General features: G+C 28.3%; 1 protein-coding gene across 20 annotated transcripts; it reads left to right on the top strand.

Moving 5' to 3' along the window:
• The first annotated feature begins 1,321 nt into the window (after nt 1–1,321).
• On the top strand, nt 1,322–25,064 carry LOC143202673 (serine protease inhibitor 3/4). 20 transcript variants are annotated; one of them, XR_013007211.1, is made up of 6 exons: nt 4,941–5,134; nt 5,212–6,104; nt 6,425–6,569; nt 11,265–11,404; nt 14,574–14,739; nt 19,060–19,368. XR_013007211.1 is itself a non-coding variant. In XM_076414329.1 (5 exons), the coding sequence occupies exons 2-5, from the start codon at nt 5,065–5,067 to the stop codon at nt 8,171–8,173; spliced, it is 1,290 nt and encodes a 429-aa protein (XP_076270444.1). In that variant the 5' UTR covers nt 4,834–4,942; nt 5,006–5,064; the 3' UTR covers nt 8,174–10,574. The 20 variants fall into 20 exon arrangements, 18 of the variants coding, with proteins under 18 accessions (XP_076270460.1, XP_076270459.1, XP_076270462.1 ...); XR_013007212.1 differs by having other exon boundaries at nt 4,946–5,134; nt 5,198–6,104; XM_076414329.1 differs by lacking the exons at nt 11,265–11,404; nt 14,574–14,739; nt 19,060–19,368 and adding an exon at nt 7,992–10,574 and having other exon boundaries at nt 4,834–4,942; nt 5,006–5,134.
• Nucleotides 25,065–26,063: the final 999 nt, after the last annotated feature.

Here is a 26,063-nt window from a genome sequence, read left to right as displayed (position 1 = left end):
TGTTTTATGGGAGAATCTCTTTTGCGTGGACTTGCTCTTTTTGTTCTTTATTTCTCAATTCGTTACACAAGCTGAGCTGAACGATTCCTGGCACGACAAGCGCGGACGGAAACCCGGAATACTACTTCAATCTGGAGTACTCGCGGAAGTATCAACAACAATATTTAAAATTAATGAATTTAATGATTCATTATTATTTTCGTTTTTTATGTATATAAGAAGTTGTATTATTGAAGTAGTTGGGCAAAGTCTACCGACTATTGTTCAATTTAATTCTACCGACAATGGTTTAATTATCATGTCATAAAATTCACTTTAACTCCCAAAATGATTTTGAAAAATCCTCTTGATATATTTTTAACGGTTTAGTCTATGAAGAAAATGAAAAAAATCAATTATATCAAATTTATAAAGCGGAATATCTCCTTAATAGAAAAGTTAAATAAAAATCATCGCGTTATCATCTTATTTGGTCGTCAACATAGATTGCAAATCGTTCAAAACGTGTTTTACTTTCTAAATTTAAATCTATAACATCTAGAAGTAATAAAATCTATGTCAAAAGTTCTTTTCTACCAAATATTACTCAGAACTTTAATTGATAAAAACGATACTTCTACCCGAAAATATCCAAAGGTCATGGATTAAAATTATTTGTTTACAATTAATATTAACCTATAAATGCTTAAAAAATAATAACACATAAATGATGAAATTATATTGAGATATCAGTATTTCCTAGATACATCATGTTACTTCTGTTAATAGATGTTTGACCTTCATTACACTCTTATCAGTTATTTTTCTTTAATTGGGATCTAGTAATTGTTGAAATAAAAATCCCTAATTATTTCTTTTTTCTAGATATACAGATAATAACACTTAAATTGAATTGTATTGTATCAGTTTATTTTGCATCTTTGTCATAAATAAAAACATTTTTTAGTTCTATATTAACACTTCTTAAAAATGAAATCAATGGAAAAAATGTAATTCAAATAAAAAAATAGTAAGTAAATCAATAAGTCTAGTTTATTCTAGATTTTATGGCAATTGATTATAAAAACATTTTAATCTATGACGCTGTTAATACTCCGTAAGATTGTAGTAAATACATCATCATCATTGCATAGCCGGCGCTCGAGGAGAGAGTCTACTTTTAAAACCATACGTTGTTGTTGGTCTGCAGGATTTCAAATATATGACTCTATATGACTCCATTGATTCTTCGTTTAATCATCGACCCATTTTTTCTCCATTTTCATAAATGTAAGGCTGTTGTGCTTGCCTATGCTATATGACTTACTGTTTTAAGCCTTATTAAGTACTTCATATGTGCGATAACTAATCTTTTATTGTATATAATAATCTTATCTATTGGACAAAATAACATACTGAAAAACATTTACTAAGTATTTTGTACTCTAATTTAGTGCTCGGTAAGTAATTTAATGTTATATATTTGGTATTAGCTATTTATTATTATAATCATTAATAGCTTAATATTAATCATAATATTTTGTCAAGATCATTGAACGCTTCTTAATTTTTAAATAAAATGTGTTGGGGATTAAGTGATTTCTGCTATTTAATGTTTCTCAAAGGGACCTATATTTCTTCTATTTATATAAATCGGTGATAATGTGCTGTTTCGATCAATAATGACAATGAATTTGTCATTTTTCTAGTCATTTAGTCATTGTAAAACTTTTGAAATTGTTGTGCCAAAGTCTGGACCAAATTATGTTTACTTTATGTCAACATTATTTCCAATATTGTTATCATAATTTTTGATGTATTGGTTGTTATTTTGTTTATTATACCTTTGCCTATGGCTTCCAACAAAACATGATCACTGTTAAACTCAATAAATATTTCATTTTCTTTAATTTGAACATACTGCGTTAAAACACTTTTTTCATTCAAAACCATTAAAGTGATTTTAAAGCTATTTTAAATGTTAATTGGAAGATAATACCTACACAAATTAGTTCAAATACAAATAAGAGTCTTATTAATAATATATACATAAAATAGCGAGTTTATCAAAAACATTAAGTAACAAAGGTATGAATTAATTTATTATAATTTTATACAAATATACTGTAGACATTTTGGACTTGATTTGATCTTTCATGTATTCAATCTTATACCTTTAGATTTCTTTTTCAAAATAAGTGTTTAACAAAATGATATATCACAAAGAGTACTTCCAAAAGAGTACTTTCCTTACATTGCAAAATTGATACTAGATACTATTAGGATTAAATTGATATTCGTATTTAATAAATTCAAGAATTGCAAAACAAAAACAAAGTTTCAAAAAGCTGAATGACAATATCTATGTTTCTATGTTATTTTTTCATCTTTCCTCTAATCATGTTTTAACAACTAAATGTATTAGCATATGTATAAAAATAATATTTTTAAAAAGTAATATTATATTGCATATCAGATTGTCTATTTGACGTAATGTGTAGTTTATGTTTATCTCAATTATGTATTATACTTTATTAATTACTTAGAAATACTTTAGATAAACAAGGTAACTTTTATCGATTTCTAGGTCAAACAAATACATCAAAAAATAATGTACTGTATAAGAAAGTATGACAGTATATAATCTAATAATTTACAATTAAGCCAATTATTATCCAACCTTAGTAAAATTTGGAACATGATCTAATATTATCTTATCGTTAGTAGTCAGAACTGTTTATATATAAGCATACTTACATAATTCTGATATTCCCATTCTTGAGAACATATTTAATGAGTATATTAAATTGAGTAATGAATTATTGTTATATCGATATTCTAATAATTATAATGAGGAATTGACGAAAATATCGACATTTTTAATGTTCTTCAGATCGAATTTACCTATATAAACTTCAAACACCAATATCTGATATATACCTCATTTTGATGGATGACTTTTTGCTACTTTCTTAGTAAAATGATAATTGCCAGATTGCGACAAACTACACTAAGTGATGTTCATAATCCTATTTTGAAGCCAGTTTTACAACTTACAGATAAAGGCAAAGACCGAGCAATACGGTGTTTTTTTTGCGACATCATATGAATTATAAGTATATGAGTGATTACGCTAAACAGAAATGTTTCGACCTTAAAACAGATTATTTTTCAAATATGTATTCGTTGATGACAATAATCATCATGATAATGAATAATAAGCCTTTATGTATAATGACCAATGCGTTTCTTAAAAAATGTATGTTTGAAAGTACAGTTCATTAGATGTCATTCATGTCAAATAAAATATTTGTAGATTATAAGTTTAATCTCTTTATTTGTGATCCATCTTAAAATCCAGGTACTATTACTCCTAAAAAGTATGTATTAAATTAAATCACAGATCAACAAATTCTTCAAGATGGTTGGCTTTAGTTTTCAAGTAGAATATTACAAACTCGTTCTAGAGATTTGTCATTATTAGATAAAGAATAAGTAACTAATTTAAAATGAAAAGAGAAAAATATGAAGTTTTAATGAACTAGGACCCCACCCATCATATTTACCAGACTGATCAACACTTATTTTAATAATTCAATATCTTCCCGAGCATTAATTCATATTATAGTAATTAAAATATCAAATCATGAAACATTCTTCTTAAGACCTAGTTTCAATGTGCCAATACACCGATTTTTTAATTTAAGTAAGAAATAAATTCCACGCCAATGGTCATCAAAATAATATCGTTTACTTATAAATTCATGTTGCTTATTTCAATAAATAAACATCAATGATAAATCAAATGGAATCACTAACGAAGATGATAATATAAAAAGAAATAGCTCAAAAGAATAAAACCTCTTGGAGCGGTCGCTACATTAGTTAACTTATTAGTGTGCTGACTTTCATGTGATTTAGGAACTTTTATGGTGACATATTCATATTAACTATGACACCATTACGTAAGTTAATTAAAACCACCAACGCTTTTCATTACTCATTTCCATAACATCCGATCTAAAATGCACCTTATAATTTAGCACTATTTCTGTCTTGTATGTTGTTCAACAATGTTAGGTAAACTTTCATTTCAGTATTCGAGCCTTCCCTAACGTCTTAAATAAACTTATTATTTAATTTAAGAACTTATTATCTTGAATGACCCGCTATTATCAAATTTGAAACATCTATCTACGTACTATTTACTGTACATACTATAATTAATGAAAGCTGCTGTTTATAAAATAAAATTATAACAAAATTTAGTCACAAAACAACGATATATAATGAAATAACTAAAATAAGTTCATTTATTTATAATAAGTTCAGTATAGCATGACAATATGGTCACTAAAAATCTTCAAATTAATATAAACTATAGTATAAAATGACAAACTATAGTTATTATATTAAAAACTATAGTTATTAAAAAGAAGACTAATAAATATATCATATTTTTTAGCTATACTCTATAATATACTTTTACTCTATAATATATTTATCGGTTTTGTGTATTTAGTTGCTATATATATATATATATATATATATATATATATATATATTTATATACAAAACGTACTGGATTAATTAAACTGGATATAGTGTATTTCTTTAATGTCAAGACAAAAGTATTTTAATCATTTAATTTCTTATAATAATGATAATAATAACTGACATATATCATATATTTGCTTTTATTTTATATAATACTACATTTTCTTTGACTTTTTTAAAATCTGTCTTTTTGTGTATATTTAGTTGCCTATATTTACATATGTGTATATATATATATATATATATATACAGTGAGAGTACGTAAAGTACTTGCTTTACTTTCTCCTAACAACTTTTACAACAAATAGCAAATTAGCTCTAGGGTTTTTTTAAATAACAATATCATTATTTCTATAAGAATAGCATAATATTTGACATAAATCAGATGAGTGCTACAACTTTTGACGTTAGTTTTTTATCATCTCAGGAATTTAAAAAGAAATTTGGACCTAAAGTATTTTTTTATTAGGCTTTTTCAAGGCCAATCGATCGAACAAGAGTGTTGCTCATAGGCTAAAAATATATTTTATGAAGCATATATTAGCTTCCGTACTTGCCTTTCAGTTAAAAGCCGATCAGTCGGTGTTGGTAAGGTTTGGTAAGAATTATCGCCCCATTACAACCTGGTTATTGAATATTCTGTTATATTTTAGTAAAACAGTGCCTTTGTTTCAGGTATATTATTTATTTTTGTACTATTACACTTAACAATGGCATCAAAAGAAGAACTGCAAACAGTAATTCAGGGCAATGGCCTTTTTACAAAACAATTGTATAGTGTATTAGCTAAAAAAGAAGGAAACGTTTTTTTCTCTCCGATAAGTGTACATGCCGTTCTGTCCATGGCTTATCAGGGTGCTGGAGGCTCTACATATGAAGCTCTTACAAACTCCTTGAATGTACCTAATCACAGCATCGCTGCTAAAGGTTACAATAGTGTTCTGGGACAACTAAATAATGTCTCAGGAATTGAACTATCGATGGCAAACAAAATATATATCAAGGAAGGGTATGAACTTCAATCGGAGTTTCAAGAAGTGACTGCAAAACAATTCTTATCTGCTGTTGAACCTGTCAATTTTAATGAATCTGAAAAAGCTGCAAAAACAATAAATACCTGGGTTGAAGAGAAAACAAAAGAAAAAATTAAAGATTTGGTGAAAGCTGAAGACTTGAATGAAGATACAAGGTTAGTTCTTCTGAATGCTATCTACTTTAAGGGCAACTGGGCGTCGAAGTTCGATGCAGCAGAAACCAGACCCCAAAAGTTCTACATCAATAATAATGATTCTATCGAAGTACAAATGATGAAGAAAAAAAGTAAATATAATTACAAGGAGGACCGAACTTTAGATGCTCAGGTGTTGGAATTGCCATATTCAAATCCTGATATCAGTATGATTATTATATTACCTAATAAGAGGGATGGAATCGTCAAATTGGAAGAAAAATTAGCTAATGTTGATTTGACGAAGATTACAGAAAATATGTACAAACCTGAAGTGATTGTTAGTTTACCAAAGTTCAAAATAGAAACAGAAATTGATTTGAACGGTCCACTCCAAGAGGTAAGTGTATTTGAGCTTTAACTATACTGGAAATTTTTTGAAAATATATTTATGGTTCATTAACTTTTATATCTAATGTTAAATAAACAAAATATTTAATAAGCAGAATCAAGTTAAACTAAAAATGTGACCCAATTTATCTTTAAGGATTTTAAAGTTGATATATTCAGTTTTTTATTAACTTTATTTTTTAATTACCCAAATACAAACAAAAGAATAATTGAAAGATAAAACAATATTCTTTTTAACAAAAAAGTATTGTTTTTTTACTTTACTCAAAGTAAAGTAGTAATTAAAATATGTTTCTGTTATCTTTGCAGCTAGGTCTTGGTGAGATTTTTAATCAGAAATCAGCTGATTTCTCCAAAATGCTTAAAACTCCAGAGCAGTTAGTAGTAAGCAAAGTAGTACAGAAAGCGTTTATCGAAGTAAATGAGGAAGGAGCCGAAGCAGCAGCTGCTACTAGTAAGTTTTTGGTTCTGGTTTTGCTGTTTATACATTATTTTTGGAGGAAATGCTTACGCTAAATTCTAATTAATATTAAAAAGTGGAGTATATTTATGATTGATTATTAAAGGTAATTTTGTTTAGAGGGAAATTTTTAAACTAGAAAATAAAATTTTAATCTGTAATTTATTTTTTCGTATCATACTGCCTGAGATTAGAAACAACAAAATAGTGATATAAAGATATTCTCTCAGGGAATGAGTCAATCCTAAATATATTTTTATATTAAAGTTGGTGCGAATGGGAGTTCAGGTGGTGGATATTAATTTACATTAACCTGATATGTGATTTGTATATTTGTGTCCGTTTTATCTGCTTTTTATTAATGCTTTTACTGAAAACATACATTTTTGGGAAAAATATGCAATGAGGGGTAATTATTTTAATTGCTAAATCTTATAACACATTAAAATTTCGTACCAAATGTCCTTACAAAAACAAAGTTCATTTTGAAAATTAATTGTATGCTTTGATTTATTTTAATCGGTTTTTATTATAATTTTTATCTGAAACTGTAACGTAATGATAGATGATTTTTTGAGAAACAATAATCTAGCCATCTTTCTTTATTCATGTTCTGTTAATTTTTCTATAAGGTTTTTGTTGAATTTTATTTTGCATATGGTGATAACATATGGTTCCACGTATTTTTCATGCTTTATTTATATATAAGATTAATTTAAAATGTTATAATGGTTATTTATATATTTATTATACAGGGTGTCCCCAAAGTCTACCATATATATTAATTATATTCGTTGCTTTTTAAGGGCCTGTCGTTTTGAGGGCCTGTTGATATGGACCCCTGAGTTTGATTAAGCACATAATAGGTCCCATAATAAAGCATGCGATCAGCAAATGTTTCATGCGCTAATTCATTTCTTTCATACTTTGTTGAAAAAACTATATTTCTAAAATCTGTATATATATAATATACCAGCATTATACCCCAGGAACTACGGCAAACTCAGATTTTGCGTGCATTTTGGGACACCCATCACGTATATGTATGCAATATACTATACAAGTACATTTATTGATTATCTGAAGATTTATGTTCCAAAATTAAGAAAATTGTTTCGATGTATTAGCAGTTAACGCTTCTATTATAATATTGGAAGATTCACGGCTCTATTTTATTTTGTCTTTATCTACATATCTTATCCGCTTCAATATAAACTAGACGTCGGTATTGGGTATATTATGATGTCCCTAAAAGTATCCTTAAAGTATAAATCATTCGATTCATTGAAATTGTACAAATATTCTCGCTTTTGTATATATCGCGTACTATTTCTATTTACAGGGTAGAATATAAATTATTTGGCATAATGTACAATAACTGATACCAAGTCCGGTTTTCTATCAAAACATTTTTAGGTTTTGTCAGTCGACGGGCCAGATCGACAGAAAGCTTACCAGAAGAGTTTGTTGCAGACAGGCCGTTTGTTTATATGTTGGTTGTACGTCATTCTCAGTTATTCAATGTGGTCATGGTACTTGCATACGGTAAAGTCGTACGCATAAATGATATTTACAATATCAAACATGAGGAGTTGTAATTTACAAAAATGCGTTATAATCTTATTTGCTAATAATTACTAGATCTGATTTATATTTACGAAGGTATTATATGTTTATCTATTAACTAATTCAGCAGTTTATCGACATTATGATTCTGCTAACAATTAGAATATTAGTTTTAGAAGTGTTAAAATAGGGTGTCTCAAAATTTACGCTTGATTTCATTGTAACAAAAGATAGTTTAACTGTAACTTTTATTGAATCTTTGTTATCATCTGTGCCTTTGGTAACGATTTTTTAATTTCAATTTCATTCCATTCCAATAATCCTTTAATATGAAATCAAGCGTCCTTATATATACTAGATGATTAGAGCGGTCAGTTCTGATCACCGAAACAAGATTACTCGATTATAAAAGTCAAATTAATAATAGTCATTTAAAGTGATCAAATTCAATCATGCCAGGAAATTAAGTTAAACTAAGATTATCATCAAACCAATTGCTCCCGTTAACAAAACAAAATTAATACGTTAAATTTTAATTAGATTTAAGAGTTATCAATTGGCTTTTCTAGGTAGTGATCGATGGTCATACATATTTCGCAGGTGTTATCTTTAAACATTTATAAATTTCTTCCAACATGTACCCTCGTGTTGAACTTATCTCAAAGAGATTAATTTCGTTTTTAATAATTTTTGTTAAAATCTGTTACTTTGAAAGTGTCTGCTACAGATAATGTTTTCATACTATTTTTGCTTTAGAGCAAGAGTTTTCATTTCAATATTACATAATTTTAGTATATATTCATCTTTTCGTGTCAGTTTATTTTATTCATCTATTTTTCATCTTCCTTATTATATGATTTTTTATGTTCATTCAGTAGACGAAATAAGCTAAAGTCAGTAAACGAATAAACTGGACTGAAGTTTCTCAGAAATCTTACGTCTTTCATTAACAGAAATTAATCTACTCTAAATATCTAGAAAGTGTAGTAAACTGCAGTAAATGGAAACTTTCCATAAATTTTGGGACACCTTTAAATAACCGCATTAATAATTATGATACATCTAAGGATGTATCAGTACTAACTTCAGAAGCTTCCGAAGCACCTCCCCGTACTTTAATTGATTCAATGATGAGATCTGATATATTATCGAGTATAATTAAAGAACGAATATTACATAAATAATTAAACAAAATGTATGTATATATATATATATATATATATATATATATATATATATATATATATATATATATATATATCTTGAAAAACTTGGGCACTCTACATAGCGATCGTCAATTTTATGTGCGTCTTGTGTTTATGGTCAAATTTCCACATTGTTTTTATAATATAATTTTCAAAAATAAAAGGAAGTCATTACTAATAACGCTTTTTACGTGGTTAAAGGAATCTGCCTTTAAGTATCTCTCATTATTTTTAATTGGTCATTTTAATCATGCGATTATTCTCCGTTAAATTCGACATGGAAAACTAACCATGATGATTATTTCAATTGTTTCGTTGTTTTGCTATTTCTGTCCGTATGGTTATTCTCTTGTGCTCGTCCCCGCTCGGATTTTATTGGGTTATACCTTTCGTTCTTCATATATAAAACTGATGTTTGTCTTTCACGCACAGGTATGCTAATGATGATGCGAATGGGGCCTCGAGAGTTTTACGCCGATCATCCGTTTTTATTTTTCTTGACGCTTCAAAAACAAAAACAGAAAACTATTTTGTTCCATGGTCGAATTTCCAAGCCATGAAACCTTTTATTCGCAATGTAAAAAAGTATTAAACTGGAATTTAAAAATAAATCATTCCAAGACTACTAAAGTTAAAATTCCTGCCGATTCCATCTACATTTTATGATTTTTGATAATAAATAAGTTCAGTGGATGTTGACTACTGTTTTGTTAATGGTAAGTTGACGGTAAATAACGTCCCGGTCGCCAGACTAATGACGATAGTGGTGAGCATTTCCATGCTCATCGGCGAATATGTGGTTAAGTTTGGATTAAAAATAATTTACCTACTATTGACTATGTTATTACTATTGATAAAATTATCTGTTATATTTTGTAATTTGATACAAGCTCTAACAATTCAATTAAATATAATTAAACTACACGTACACGTAGTCTGGATATAATGGTGGCCTTATTTGTTCCCAAATCTAAATGATATATTTTATATACCTAATTACTTAATTTTAGACTATATTAAATATGAAACCCTTCATTTTACAAAAATTGCTTTAATTTTTTTAAATTGAGAAATTAATAAACTTTAATAATTTTCCATATTTACCATTATTATTTTAGCCGTAATTAATTATATCAATATTATAACATTATCTTATTTTTTTACGTTGTAATTTTACATTTTCGTATATATTTATTATTTATATTAATAAAATTATATATAAAGCAGATATATCTTTTTCATTTATAAAATTTGATATGTCATTTTCTTTTTTTAAACCATAACCAGTCTTTCTTAGGAGTTTTTAATCATGCAATCAAACTTCTTAAATGAATACTTCAAATTTAATAATGATTGATGTTCTTTGTAGATATTTCTGAATACATTATGCATCAAGACTATATTTGGTTACTTTAAAACATTTTTAGTAATTTTCAATTATTGTAACCTGAACGCTGTTAACTTTTCTATATTTTCACTATGATACAAGTATATATATTGATTTTTGAGTTAAATAAATTATCTGGTTTAGTGTATTTGAACACAGCCAATATGAGGTAATCAAAAATTCTGCCCAATTCTATTTGATACTTGATTTTGCCCTTCGGTGACTCAGATACATAACCATACAGAACATGATAGATAACGGGTGCGCCCATTTAAGTTCTCATTCTATATCTTTATACTTTGTGATTTACATGAACAATATTAACCCATTAGTATTAATATATATGTAAAATGTATAGCTAGCAGAGATTTTTTGTTTTCCAAATAGTAGTTACCTGCAAAAAGTAACATTTTTGCTGCTCCTGCCGTTCATATTTTCTATTTATTAAAGTATGCACTAACAATAAAACTTGTACATATCCATCTCTAATAATTGTTTTGTCATGTACACATTTGAAGTTCTTCCACATAGGTTTGCAGATTGAATTGCGATGCTTGCCCATTGTTGAGGAATTTACGGTGGATCATCCATTTGTATTCGCCTTAGTGGTAAATCAGCACGATTTCGACAATGTTCTATTCACCGGGCGAATTATCAACCCTACACTATAGGTATACCATTTATTAATTATTTTTCATTTTACATCCTTCTGTTGGACTTTTAAGACGATTGAAACAAGTGGTTTTTAATATGCTATGAGCTCTGCTTATGTTTTTCGTATATAAATCCCCAGCAATTCAATTAAAAAAATCACTTGGTTTAATTGATACGATGCGCATTGGTTTTGTATGTGCAAATAATTTGGTAATATATTGCATTGATGCATGAGATACATGGGATGCAAATTACAAATGGCATGAAGAGTATAAATGGTGTTGTTTTAGAGTTATAGAACTTTAAAATAAGTAACCTTCTGCTATTTTTATTTGATATGAACATGATACATGATATATATATATATATATATATATATATATATATATATATATATATATTATAGATAATTTTTATCAATATTTGGGGTTGTATATTGGTTGGGTATTGTTCGGAGTATTTCGGGAAAACTGAAGATTCACTGAATAAAATAGTATAAATGTATTAAATTGTATGGTATTTGAGGCTAGTTCGCAGGTCCAAACCGTAAAATTATGCTTTCTTATATAAGAGATTTGACTTACATTATTATTTAGAGATAACGCGCTATCGTTATTTCAGTCAATTGTTTTGACAGATGATTATGTCAATCGTAAATGGAAGTAGAGTGTCATACATTTCCTGAACAGAACTATGTTTATCGAAATAAACCTGCGCAATTTCTAGATGTCGTTCAGATGCAATGAAATGTCAAATCATATCGGTAAAAATAACTTTCACCGAAAACGGTATTGGCAGCTTAAAGTTCTATAACCCAAAAAAAAACACCCGGTAACATATTTAGAACAATATACGGGCTTCGTCTTTGGTGCGAAACTTGGATGCTATAACTGCATGTTTTTCTTAATTTTAATAAATATTGCTTTGATTTTATTTACTCTTGATAAATTCAGCCAGTAAAACAGTAGACGTGATATTTTGGCATTGGACACCGGTTTATTTACTGTAAAAATTTAGATATTGTGCTAGAATGTAGCAAATTCGTAAAAATGCCTGAAATTGGCTTAAAACACAAGCCCTAATATGACTTTAATAATAGAGAATTTTTCTAACGTCCTTATATTGATTACTTCCATCAAATGGTATTTGGGTTGTTCCCTTTTCTTAGTTTTCAGTATTTTTCATATTTTTTTGGTTTTTATTTTAATATTCCAGTAAGATCTTATGGACAATAGGAATTAATTTCTTTTGATATGATTTAAATAATTTGTTTGTATTAGAATGGGACTAGAAAAAGTATTGCATGATTTTATCTATAGATGACGTTAATTATTTTTTCCATTACGTTAAACTTTTCTGATTGATTGCTGTTTAATACATTTGATCCTCATCCTCAAGATTAATTAATCTAACAATTCTTTATTTTAATTTTATTTGAATGCATTGGCAAAGTAATATTAAAAAGATTGACAAATATATATTTTGCAATGAAAATATTTTTACAGCGAAATTATCTGAAATTCCATAATGGCGAATAAGTTGATTGTTTAAGCTAAATATTAAATGTAGGGAGAGGGAAATACGAAGGCGGCTAAAACATGTTTGTTATAAAACATGTATAATCTCACTTTTGCACTCATGAATAACGTAACGTAATAACCATTTATAATTACGCTATTTCATATGGTGTTTTCTGTAAACAAAATAGTAATGTTTAAATTTTTTCTACCATGCTTTCGTGCTGTTTAAATAACAAATTCTGCACCTTCGACCTATAACACGCCGTTTTTGAAGTTGCGACGAATTGCGACAACTTCTCTCACCTTATTCGCGTCTTCCTATTTTTTGTGAGTATCAATTTCCATTAACGACAGATCTGTTTAGCTAGAAAAATAATGTGTTAACAATTAACACTGATACAAAATCGGTAATATTTCAAAGTTGAATACTACGACATATATTTATTCTATTGAATGTAAAAAATATACCAAAAATAAAATGATGTTATTAATAAAAGTCCCAAATGTTCAAATTAATGCATTAATATTCGTTTTTTATAAGTTCTTTAGCTTTTTATGTTGTAATTAAACAAAAACATAAAGTCATAACAATCAGACTTTTTAAACAAAAAGCAACTGTTCGTATTAATCTTCATTTTTGATGATTTATTCATTTTCAATATACTAGGTATATTAAATACTAAAACTGCCCCGAAGTACTATATTTTCGTTTGCACTCTTTTGATAATTTTGGCAACGTTCATATTTACGGTTTTATAACACAGTTTTTTTGTCAGTTTGGAACAGCCAATATTCGTCCTATTTCTTAATATCATCCCCAACAATAAGACAACCTTTAGATTACGATAGATTCGGTCTTTATTAGTGTTTTTTAATTTTGAATTCTATATTTAAGCTTTAGTTGTTAATTCCTTATCCCTATGTATATACATCAAACTTTTCATTGTACTGATTTCAGGTAATGCTCATACGTTAGGTTAATATATTAGGTTTTTTAATGAAAATTTTTTAGTCACACGTGTTTTTTAAAAAACTGATAGTCAAGTGTACTAAATGTAATGAATAGGATGTACGCTAGCACAAAATGGTTTTAATCCTTATTGAAGTAAAAGGAAAAAAGAAATTTGTTAATAGTTGTCAATAGCCAATATGTAGTTTCTTCTTGTTTGTTTTTGATCGAATAAGTTTATCATACCAATTCGATCGGCTTTAACTTTTTCTTTTCAGGTGTTTAGATGCAAAATCTTGTTATGTCATTTTTTCCCCTTGGCCGTAATTTTAATATGTTGTCATCTTGATTAATTTGGTTTATTTAAACCCTTCAAGCACTTGTGAAAGCTTACGGTCTTTTCATCATATCTCACTGTCGAACATAACTTGAACGTTTTAAAATGCTACATTTGGTATTCTTTGATTTTTATTAACATTGTGTGCATATGTCATTCAACGATATATAGGATTTTTCCTCTTTTAATTTTTAGTTAAACGCATAATATTATATTTTTTTCCGTAGATAAATTTGTGTCCAAATTGTATACCACCCTGTATAACATTAAAATGATTTGAAATCACAGTAACATCTCCGTTATAGAAATACTTTACAGAACTAACGATTTTATTCAGGGTGTTTGATGATAGAAAAAATCTTATTATATTTAATGACTAGATGTCCACATCACCGCGCGCATTGCTATACCAAAAAAGAGAAAAGACTTCAAAATCGATCGACCGTTTATATTCCTCTTGAAGAAAAATCGATTACTCAAACAAAAGAAGAGCCGCAAGCTAGCTTTGCCATTAATCGTCGGCCGCATTTGCCATATTTAAACTTGGTAACTATTTCTATATTTGTTAGATGTACAAAAATGGTTCCGTCGTTTTCTGTATAAATTAGATACATTTTGTGCCGACACAACGAAGTCTAAATAAATAAATTATATTCTGAAATTACAGTATTCGCTCATATGTCAGCCAATTTGTCTGTTGTCTTAGATGAAATCGAACTTTCATCAAATAACGATTTTTGATATCTTTTCTTTTCGATAATTTGAATGGTAGTCAGTTGCTTTCTTGACAACATCTTACTTCTTACTTTTCTTCACCTCATTTTCTTACTTCATCGTTTTACTTTTCGATTTCAACACGATCATTTCCTTGGCGGAGGTTTTGTTCACATTTCTTTGCGTTTGAAATTCTCATAATATATCAGTTTTTCAAAAGCTTCTCTTTTTCCCTTTTCTAATATGAATTATTGTGTTTACTTCGTTTCCTTTTGATTCACTATATCTCTACAGCCTGTCCAACTATAGAAATACTCGTTTAACGTTAATATGTTATTGTACCTATCTTAGTTTTGTTTTTTTTTCTTCTTCTGTTAATGTCCTAACCCGATTACTATTTAATATAAAATATTAAATGTATATATCAGTATTTTCCATGCTCTTTAGTTTTTCTACCGAAATCATTAATTGCAAGTTAAATTTGATGGCGTATGCTAGCGATGAATTTTTAAAATTATTTTTATACAGATCAAATAGAAATATTTTAAAAAGTTTATTAGAAATGTTTATTAAAAAAGAGACGACATCATATTTGTATATCTAATATTTGTTTTACTTTTTCGAATTCTAAGCGATAGAGACAGTTATACAGGGCAGTGTTTCGATAAATACCTGAACCAAGAAATACGTTGACATCATTGATTTTAATCTAAATTACGTAATATTTTCGATATTTCATATAATTCTAACACATTGCATTTTGGAAATAAGTTCTAGGAAAAATGTATATAATTTTTACCAGAAAATTATATTTTAAGATTCAGGGGTAATTCGGTTTTATTATTTCGGAAATGAAACATCAACTGTTCTGCTCGGCGGTCTAGGAACAAAATAAGATGGCAGTTCAACTTGAGAAATAATTACTTGATAACTACTATGTCGTTATGATAGGCATTATGATCGTAGCAGCAAGACAGCATTTCAATAAGTAATAAAAGAAAAATATATTGATAAAATTTGAAATCTCAATTATTAGAACTAAGCATTAATTCAAATGTAGCCAAATATAATTTACAAAGAATAGAATATCAAAAGAAAGATGATATTTGGACGGAAATCATTGTGAGTAGATATTCGTGATTTAAACATTATATATATTGCCCATATATTAGTTGTTGGTGAAATATTTTCTTTATTTCTTAAGATAACTTTAAAATTATGGATATGGAATGCAACAGTTATAGGAATTCTGAAAGCCTAAAGAATAAACCAGAAAATTTTCATTTTATTTATTAGTGATAAAAAATTGATAATTATAGACATGTGACTTTCTGACAAGGCGTGGTTTAGTATAGGTTAGTGAAACAAAATGGAAACAACGTTCAAATTACAACGTTCTGTTGCATATTGCAAAGCTAGATTAAAACTAGATCTAGATGGACAAATTTAAATGTACCGCTTATATATATAGATAGATATTATAAAAATGGGAAAACATTCAGGATCTTAAAAACGATTCAGTGACGATTCCAGGACTAAGAATGATCGCAGAATTGGATTAGCATCAATTTCATATTTATTCTAAACAGGTACATTTTTTTTTATAATTAGAAATGTAACTAAATCTATAAAAAAAAATACTAGTTTTGTACTGTAAAAGTAAAAATCTAACAGCTGGTTATATTGGTTTAAACACTAATAAAACGTTTAGTTACACGCCCTATCAAATATATTTATTGTTTTAATAGGATAATTCAAAATTTAATCTGTAATTTAAAAGAATAAAATCAGTATTGTCGATGTATTTACTTTATATCTGATTTCAAAATCAGTGCTCTAACATAGTACTTCGTCATATATTAATTATTAAATATTTTGGCGAAGCCACCCTGTATACTTTAATAATTCTGACTTTGGCGATTTTTAAAAAATGTTAACGCCTAAGCATGTATTACTTAAGTTCTATCATTTTAATATTTTCTATTAGAAGGATTCGATTAAAAGGATAGTTAGATAGCTACTTATGTTTTGAAATTGTAAAAAACAGAAGCACAATAAAATATACACTTAAATCCTTTCTACAATAGAAAAGAAGTGGGTGGCGATAAAGGAGAAATCCGGACAGGACCCAGAGTTTATTGCGGATCATCCTTGCATTATATTGATTCAAGGTCAGACTAAGTTTGATGCCGAGACACGACACAGAACGTCGAATGTTTTGTTTGCTGGCAGACTGGCATTTTCTGTTTAGAACATTCTCTGCATATTTAAAAATCTTAACGTATAATCGGATAATGTTGTAATTTTAACATTCGACTTACCATATATGCCCTGTATCGATATATGTATGATTTCTAATATTGTAACAAAATATATTTTGTGTTTCAAGCAGGCATCTGTTTTGATTTTCGTTATCACTCTTATAAACCTTAGACTACAAGGAAATGCAGAAGAGGTAGTATATGATTGGTTCGTCCTGTGCATGCACATTACGATAATGTGTATCCGGTTATGTTTATTATTTGCTAAGTCTACAATTACGATTCTATTTATTTGTTAATTTTTTATATACATCAATACATTACTTATTATATATACAGAAATTCATCAATAATATGTGAATATACATAATTTAATATATCGATGATGTCGATATTGAATTATATTATACATGACATCAATTCCGTTTCCATTATTTTTGTCAATGCTCATGCTAAAAATATTTTATTTATATTATTTTAAGTTATTTAGCGAAAAAGAAAGGTATGTTATAAATTTGAGCAACATATTAAGATAGGTATGGATACGATTTGAATTTATTTTGAGTTTAGTTTTTCAACATTCAGCCCCATTAAATATTTTAAAATATTGATAATCGTAATCGATCGCTTTGAGACTAATAGTTCTTCAAAGATGAACAATATCCTTAATTAAATTTATTTCACAAGTTAATACGGGAATGTAAACAATAAAAACATCAAACTAAATCAAAAAGTTATTAATTTAATTTAAATGGGCCTCTTCTCAACTAACCAATCATACGCTACATTCTATTCATTTCACTGTAGTCTATAACACTCACCTTTAAAACATTAAAGGTTACTAGATGTAACTAACATAGTTATCAGCAAATAAAATTCACTTTATTTAAAAATGATTGATCGATTTAGTATACCGGCCACCATTATTACGGCAACACTGGACACAACGTTGAATAGCATGCATTTTTTTCTAACGTATGATACTATTGAAACGCTACCAGAAAATGAGAAAGAATAATGTTGATGCTATCAATGCAACAAACTACTGTTAAACTTACTGAACTATTGGCATTAAAAAAGTGTTGGGATTTCGAGGCGTAATTATTGGTAGATTGTATAATGCTGCTAAAATTATAATATTCATATTCGGGGGGTTGAGGACCAAAGAAATTGCGTTTTATGTCACTATACTACTCTTAAAAATTACATGCAAATCATTCATACATTGACGGAAATCATTACATAGTGAATAGTTTCGATGATGCTATCTGGATGCTTGGCATCGCTAAGCACCCTGTCAGGGTAATGTTTGAAAAAATAGATCTTTTAATACTTCTCGTTTATAAAAACATCTTATTTTTTTTTTCGTTCAATATAAAAATTTTGAGTTAAAACAGCGTTCTAAAAAGGAGTAGCCGATATAATTAATATAAAATTCCAGAACGTCATCAACAAAACAAAAACTGAGGTTGTTTATAACCGTAAAAAAGCTAATTCGTTTTAGAAACAAATAAAATGCAATACGTTTTCTTAGGCTCAAAACAATTGGCATTCGCTTACATATCATGTCAAATATATATTATTATTAACGTTAATCTTGTATAATAAAATTTAATTAAAATAGTTAGATTAAGTATCAGTATTGGTGACGTATATACTTTTAAAAAAATACCGAAACTATGGCTATAAAATTATAGGTAACTACCGACGGAAGTACTCTATATTTTAACATACCTGTTTGTTTAAATTTTTGGCAATTTTGAAGACAAAATAACCCACTTTGCCTTTTTAGAGTTAAGTAATCTTTATATTCTGTGTACGTTCTGAAATTGCCAAAAATGGAAACGACAAAATAACAGAAAACACATTTAAATTAACTGTTGTGAAATAGATATTTTACTGCTGGCGAGAACAATGAAGCAACACTGGCCGGAAGAAGAATTCATAGTGGATCATCCCTGCATTATACTGATTCAAGCTCACACTAATCTCAGTACCAAGATACGAGCCAGAGCGTCGAATGTTCTGTTTGCTGGCAAACTTACATTCTCTGTTTAGAGCCTTTTACATGTTTTTAAAAAAATGTTTATGACTTAACGTATAATCTGCGATAATTGCGTAGTTTTTATAGTGGAATGTCGCTATATGGATATGTATTATTTTTAATATTGCACTAAAATAAATAATGTATTTCAAAGGCCGCATTATTTTTGATTTTCTCGTAAATTACTTGTCTTAATAACATATCGTGGACCTGTCTGTAGATTACTCGACGTATTGTGGATATTCAACAGGGTATCCTAGAAGGTAATTTAGTTTTGAAAAAGTTGTATTTTTATATATGTATACATATAAACCAGAAGCACCAGAATATCATCAAACATCTTCCCTGGTCATTCAGATATTATTTCACGGATAATTGCAACTACTTAAAAAGCAAATGGTGGCTTAATACCTTTTGAATAAATACATTTTTTTGTTCATCCCCTCTATTCAAGTCGACAGAGTAACATTATAAATCAAATCAAAAAAGCTTTGAAATTCTACATATTATTATAATGGTGGAATTATTTATTTAAAAAAAAATCGTCATAAAACTCCATACAGATTTGCATGATGAAGAAGCATGTTGAACAGGTAAAAGTGAAATCAAATTCAAATGCGGACGAATTCTGCAATAACCGCTAGTTACCAATACTTCCGAGTTGATTCGATAAATCAACATTGTTTTAACTGTTCGACTTTTGAATAGTTTTTTTCGCATTAGACTCATCTGGGTATTTCCATTATACTCTTTGGCGGTTGATAAATAGTTTCTTAAGAAAATTTAATGAAACAAATTTCTTTTTTAATCGTTTTAAGGCCTTGATTTGATTATGTTTCTCCGTCTACCACTACCACCAATCAAATTTACTGCTGATCATCCCTTTTTAATTTTATTGTTAAGTAGGAACAGAAATGATAACATTATTTTTGCAGGTCGTATTAGCTCTCCCGATAAATAAATTCAATAAAGATTTAACCATTTCTTTTGTGCTACAATAATATCTATGTAATCAATTATAATAAATAATATTAGTAAATACATTGTATGTGTATGCCATTTTACGAGATCTTAAGATTTTATGTTATAATTATCGGACTTACCACGAAATATTACTGAATAAATATCGTCGAAGATCTGATCAAGAGCGATGCTCTCCAACTGGAACTCAGTATCAGCAGTTGTTTCCTGATGGCTTATGATCTGCGCACACCGTATTCTTCTACGAAAGATCGGTCTTCAATTCTTAGATTTCAATCTTTTATCTCAACTGGATTTGATTTTAAAAAGTCACAGATCTTCATTACGTTATGCGGGAAATGATGATGCACTTTCTACATAAAAGAAACACTTTTGCACATGATTAAATATTAGTTTTTCTTATACATTATTCCACATTTTTAAATTTGAGGATGCTATTTGAATTGGCTAACTGATTAAGTAATGCATTGTAAATATCGAAAAGTTTCAATTATTGTGTTGCAATATTTTTTTAATGTTAAAATAATAGAATAAAATTATTTTTAGGTCTCAGTATTATGTTATTATGTCTACCGCCACCACCCAATGAATTTACTGCTGATCATCCATTTTTTGTTTTGTTATTAACTAAGCCTGACGCAAATACTATTCTTTTCGCAGGACGTATTAACCAGCCAAATTAAAATAGTTATATAACTCAGTAATAAATACTGGTTAATTGTATACTACAGCTAAACAATTGAAATTTTATGCTCTAACATTAAATAATATTTGTTTTATCATTATTTTAATATTTTTACACCAAAACTCTCGTTTATTTACACTTAAATATTAACTTTTCCTTAAAAACCTCAAATTCAAGAATTAATTAAAATTACATCATACTTTGTTTTTGTAAGTACAGTAAACATGCCTAATATAGGGGAGGTATGGTATTTAGTTTGCAATGAATTTTGTCTCCAATTTACAAATTAATCTGTTATTAATTGGATACTGCAGCGAAAAAATTAAATACTCTTCGAAGCAATTCGTTCTTTAGTTCCTTCTTTAATTTCTTCAGATGGCTGAAGGTACCACGTTACACATTATGCAAATGATCGATATTTGATATCGATCGATATCGCTAAGGTAGGAAGTCTGCAATATATCTACATCAGATTTTACCAGTTCAGTAAACAGCTGCGGCCAAAAAGATAGCAAGAGGTAAACATTATCGTTTTTCATTGTAAATTCCTTTCACTGGACTAAGGCGCATTTCTGGAGCTAGTCCTTATAACTGTCAGATCTTTCATCATGACTATACAGAACAGGTTCTCTGCGACTTTTTTGTTAAAAATTCTACTCATCGTTTCGCCACCCTCCTATTTGCACGATTTAGCTCCGTTGGGTTTAATTTATATATTTTTTATTTCTTTACTTTTACTAATATTAGCAAGTTGAAATGTGTAGCTTGCATCCTATGCTTTTGTAAATTGTTCTTGTGACTTCTAGTTTAGGATTTTAAAACCATTAATGCAAACTTTGAATTGTTGTCTTTTGTACTGTAAGGTATTGACAAAACACAGACAGCTGACACGGAGAGTCAAAATTAGCGTTGTAGACAGGAAAGCTTGATCAATTAGTGTTGCTAATTTTATTGGCCATTCAATAACAATTAGTTCAAATATTGACATGCAACGAGTGTTTGAGAGCATTGATGAAAGTCCAAGAACAAACAAATTCGGTACCGTGTATAAGAATTGCACATTTTTAGTATTTCTCTGCAATGTATTCTCACGAGATATCTGCTTGACCTTGTCTACATATATTATTTATATAATTCTATAATATTTATGTGGACGTGTTGAGTATAACGATTGTCACCCTAGGTAGTGTGATTAACATCACTCGATTTCTTTTATGGGGTTAATTTAATTCAAAGTTCAACTATATCAAATCCACTACGCATTTATTAAAAAAGGAGATATTACGCTGCGTCAGCGAAATTTGGTCAGATTTATTCAAAGTACCCACGGAAAATTTCAAGAAAGTGTGTTCTTATGACATTTATGTACCTTGTTATTGATTAAGACATTTACAGTATTTTAATAGCATATATGAAAAATAACACCTTTGGAACATCTTATACTATGAAAATCATGTTATACCTTCACGCCATGCTTTGCTAATGGTTTCAGAACACTTATAATGAATATTGGTTATTATTATTAAATAATAATTGTTTTGTATTTTCAGTGGTCTCCATTTGTTATACCATTTCGGTTGGTGTTTATCAGCCAGTGTTTGAGTTCATAGCCGATCATCCTTTCGTCGTATTTTTAACAGCAAACACCAAAGAGATCAAAGGCGTGCTATTCGCAGGACGTATCTCCAAACCGATAAACTAATTTTTATAATCAAGCTACTTGATAATAGTTTACAATTAAATCGATCAAAAACAGTGTGATTCAAAAACGGTCACTGTGACTTAAACGTCTAACAAAAATACTATAAATATTTTAGAAGCATGCTTTGAAGATAACCTTACTCAACTCAGGTTCTGGGTGTGTAACCAATATGTTAATACTTATCAGATGCAATGAAAGTTTTATAAACGTATTATTTTGTTACAAATATAACATTTCAGTATTATTTAATAACTTACAATTTATAAATATATTTTTTTTCTCTATTTCTACCCATAAAGATACCGTGACCTAAACAGTATTAATATTTTAAATTTGGTTTTATTAAAGAAATTATACATATATTCAGCTTTCGTAGTAATAAAATAGTAATTAGGACAAAATGTTTTTTTTTTTTGTGGAATGTACTTATCTTGGAATTGTAAGTAATGTTTAAAATGAACAATTACAGTTATAATGGAAGTGTAGTCGTCATGGATGTCATTGTCAGTTGCTGCATTCACTGTTGATCGCCCATTTACATTGCTTCTTTCTCATCGCACAAACGAAGATAATGCAATCATATTTATAGGAAGACTTAGTGCACCTACTACGTAACAAATTATTATTAATTATAAACAGAAAGAGCTCTTCTTGTTTGTTTGTTTTATTAATCTATGATAAAATTAAAATCTCTAGTATAATAATAAAAACATTCACATTTATTAATTGTTTCAAATGAAAAAATTATTAATAAACTTATCAAGACAATATCCCTATTATAGGCTTGTTAAACAACATAAAGGTCTGAAATAGCTGTATCACTTTTGGAAATTGGTATATCAAACAAAGATATTGAGTAGTCATTAAGGGGTCTGGACTAAGAGTAGAAATCAAAAGTAAAATCTTGTGATAAAGAAGTTTAATAAACGTTTATGTTACGTGAAGTTATACCGTTAACAGCATAACAAAGTAGATGGTGTTAGGAGTATATGAAAACTAATACAGTGCGATTTCAATGATGGGAAATTCTATTCTGATACAGTTTAGCATAAACAGTTCAAACAGAATCTACAATCAAGGATTGTTAAAATTCAAAAGAAAGTAACCTGAGACATATGATAAATTAATTTTGCAACATGGCAAGTTTTGCAAAACTCATGCAAACGTCTGAAACATTTAAATAAAATGTCACACTATTCACTAGATTTATTTAAAAAATGAAAATAATAGTATCAGGCTTTAGGGAAAACTTTTATTCAAGTTGTCTTAAGCACCACGCAACCTATTACATTTTCGAAAAATTGTGAAAAAAATTATCTTGATAAACTGCTTTATTTTTAATATATGTAATTTCAAATGTATTAGTTAGTAAATATGATTGTTTATCTTGTGAATTGTTAAAAATAGAAGCGGAATAAAAAAGCATAACCACTTAAAGTCACTGTTCCGCAATAGAAAAAATGTGGATAGCGAGATCAAGGAAGGAGCATGTGCAGAAACCAAAGTTCATAGTGGATCATCCTTGCATTATACTGATTCAAGCTTACATTTTTAATGCGCAGATAAGAGCCAGAACATCCATTGTTTTGTTTGCTGGCAAACTGACATTCGCTGTTTAAAAGTAACAATAGGCTATTTAGTAAGTATCATCGTATATTCCGTTGACTATCGAATTTTCAGTTAGTTAAAAAATTCTAGACAGTGTGTGCAACATACACTGCAAAAAAATAGTCACAATGTGGTACCTAATCTATGGTGATTCTTACCAGATGACGGTGTTAATAGTGTTTGCATTTAGTAACTACTGATGCAAGAATCCTACTGAGAGTCATCGCCATTGAAACCTTTAGGCAGTTGTTTAAAAGTCGTTAATTACAAAAATCCATACTTCCCCAGTTTGTCAACTTGCCACTTGCCAACTTTGATGGTTTAATAAGTATTTGTGTCAGGAATGAAAGTGCATTTCTATAGAAAACAATCAACAATCTTATGCCCCAATATTACCTGATAAAAGTAAATTATATTATAATTCGCATAAAATAGCAGTACAAGGCAATACCCACCCCCTCTATATATCTTGAAATACGGTAATTACCGGGTTAATTATTAAACCACCCCCATATAGATAGATGTACATAGTTCTTTTTGTTGTATTTTAACCCACGTGTTTAAACTTAAGCGTTACGTAAAGGCTTTAATCGTTGTTTGGCAATCATTTTTAAAAATAAACTTAATATAAATCATTTTTAGGCGTTGGTATTATGTTATGCAGTTTACCGCTACCACCCGACGAGTTTACTGCTGACCACCCATTTTTGGTCTTGTTATTAAATAAGGCCGATACAAGTAACATTATTTTCGCAGGACGCGTTAGCGAGCCAAATTAAAAATTATTATATAACTCAATAAACAAGTTCTAGTTAACTTCACAATGCAGTAAAATTTTTGTACGCTTTACATTAAATGATATTTGTTTTATTGATATTTTGTTGCTTTTATACTAAAACACCCACCCATTCAAACATAAATTAAATATCATTTTTCATATGATATCAGCTCTCCCTGTCTACACAGTTTAAGGATATAATGGCGTAAGTATAATAAATTAAACTAAAAGCCTAGGTGTAAAAGACGCTGTATGATTTCTGTTAAATACATTAAAGTTTGGTATTTAATTTCAAATAATCTTCGACACATTTTTAAGAAAATGACTAAAACATTAACATTATTTGTATTATATTTACAAGTCAAATTTCGTAATAATCGACTTTACTGTAACTTAAAAATGTAAATTTCTAATGATCTTTGATACCAAAAAACTTCAACAAGATTAGAGTTTTTCTCTTTAATTTCAGAAGATCTGTATGAAATATACCTAAACATCTGGTCTTAAAACTGCTCCACTCAGCTTATATATAATATTACTTAGAGCAAATATTAATTTAGTATAATACTCACACTTCAATTATGAAATGAATTATTAGAAAGAAGTATGTTTATTTCAAACATATTATAATAACGATATTATATATCAAATATATTATAATTTTATAGTCTGGATAATGACTATATTATTTTTTTATATAGTAAATTTATTTATTAGACTGATTAAGAATAATAATATTAAATTCTCCAACAGGTCTTATGCTCAGAAATCATTATTTTCATAGAGAAAAACAAAAAGTTTGTACAAACTTAGGAGTACACATGTTTTACTGTTCTCTAAAATACTATTGTAGCGAGCTTGAGGCATGTCGAATTTTAAATCGTGGAATAACTGTTCTACAAAATTTTCTATAGAAACTATTGGGATTTCATTTTCTGGAATAACGCATTAAACAGCTTAGTGGTAAAATAACATTTAATATTTGTTAATTCCTTAAAGTATTTAATTGACTGAAAATTGAAAATTATTTCTTTAATAAATAAAAATATACCAGGTTGTCCTATGTCCTATATATATATATATATATATATATATAT

This window comes from Rhynchophorus ferrugineus, unplaced genomic scaffold (assembly GCF_030347505.1).
Source record: "Rhynchophorus ferrugineus isolate W39M unplaced genomic scaffold, kcgeb_rfMv2 rfM9, whole genome shotgun sequence".
NCBI classification, from domain to species: domain Eukaryota; kingdom Metazoa; phylum Arthropoda; class Insecta; order Coleoptera; family Curculionidae; genus Rhynchophorus; species Rhynchophorus ferrugineus.
This window is presented reverse-complemented; position numbering and strand designations above follow the sequence as displayed.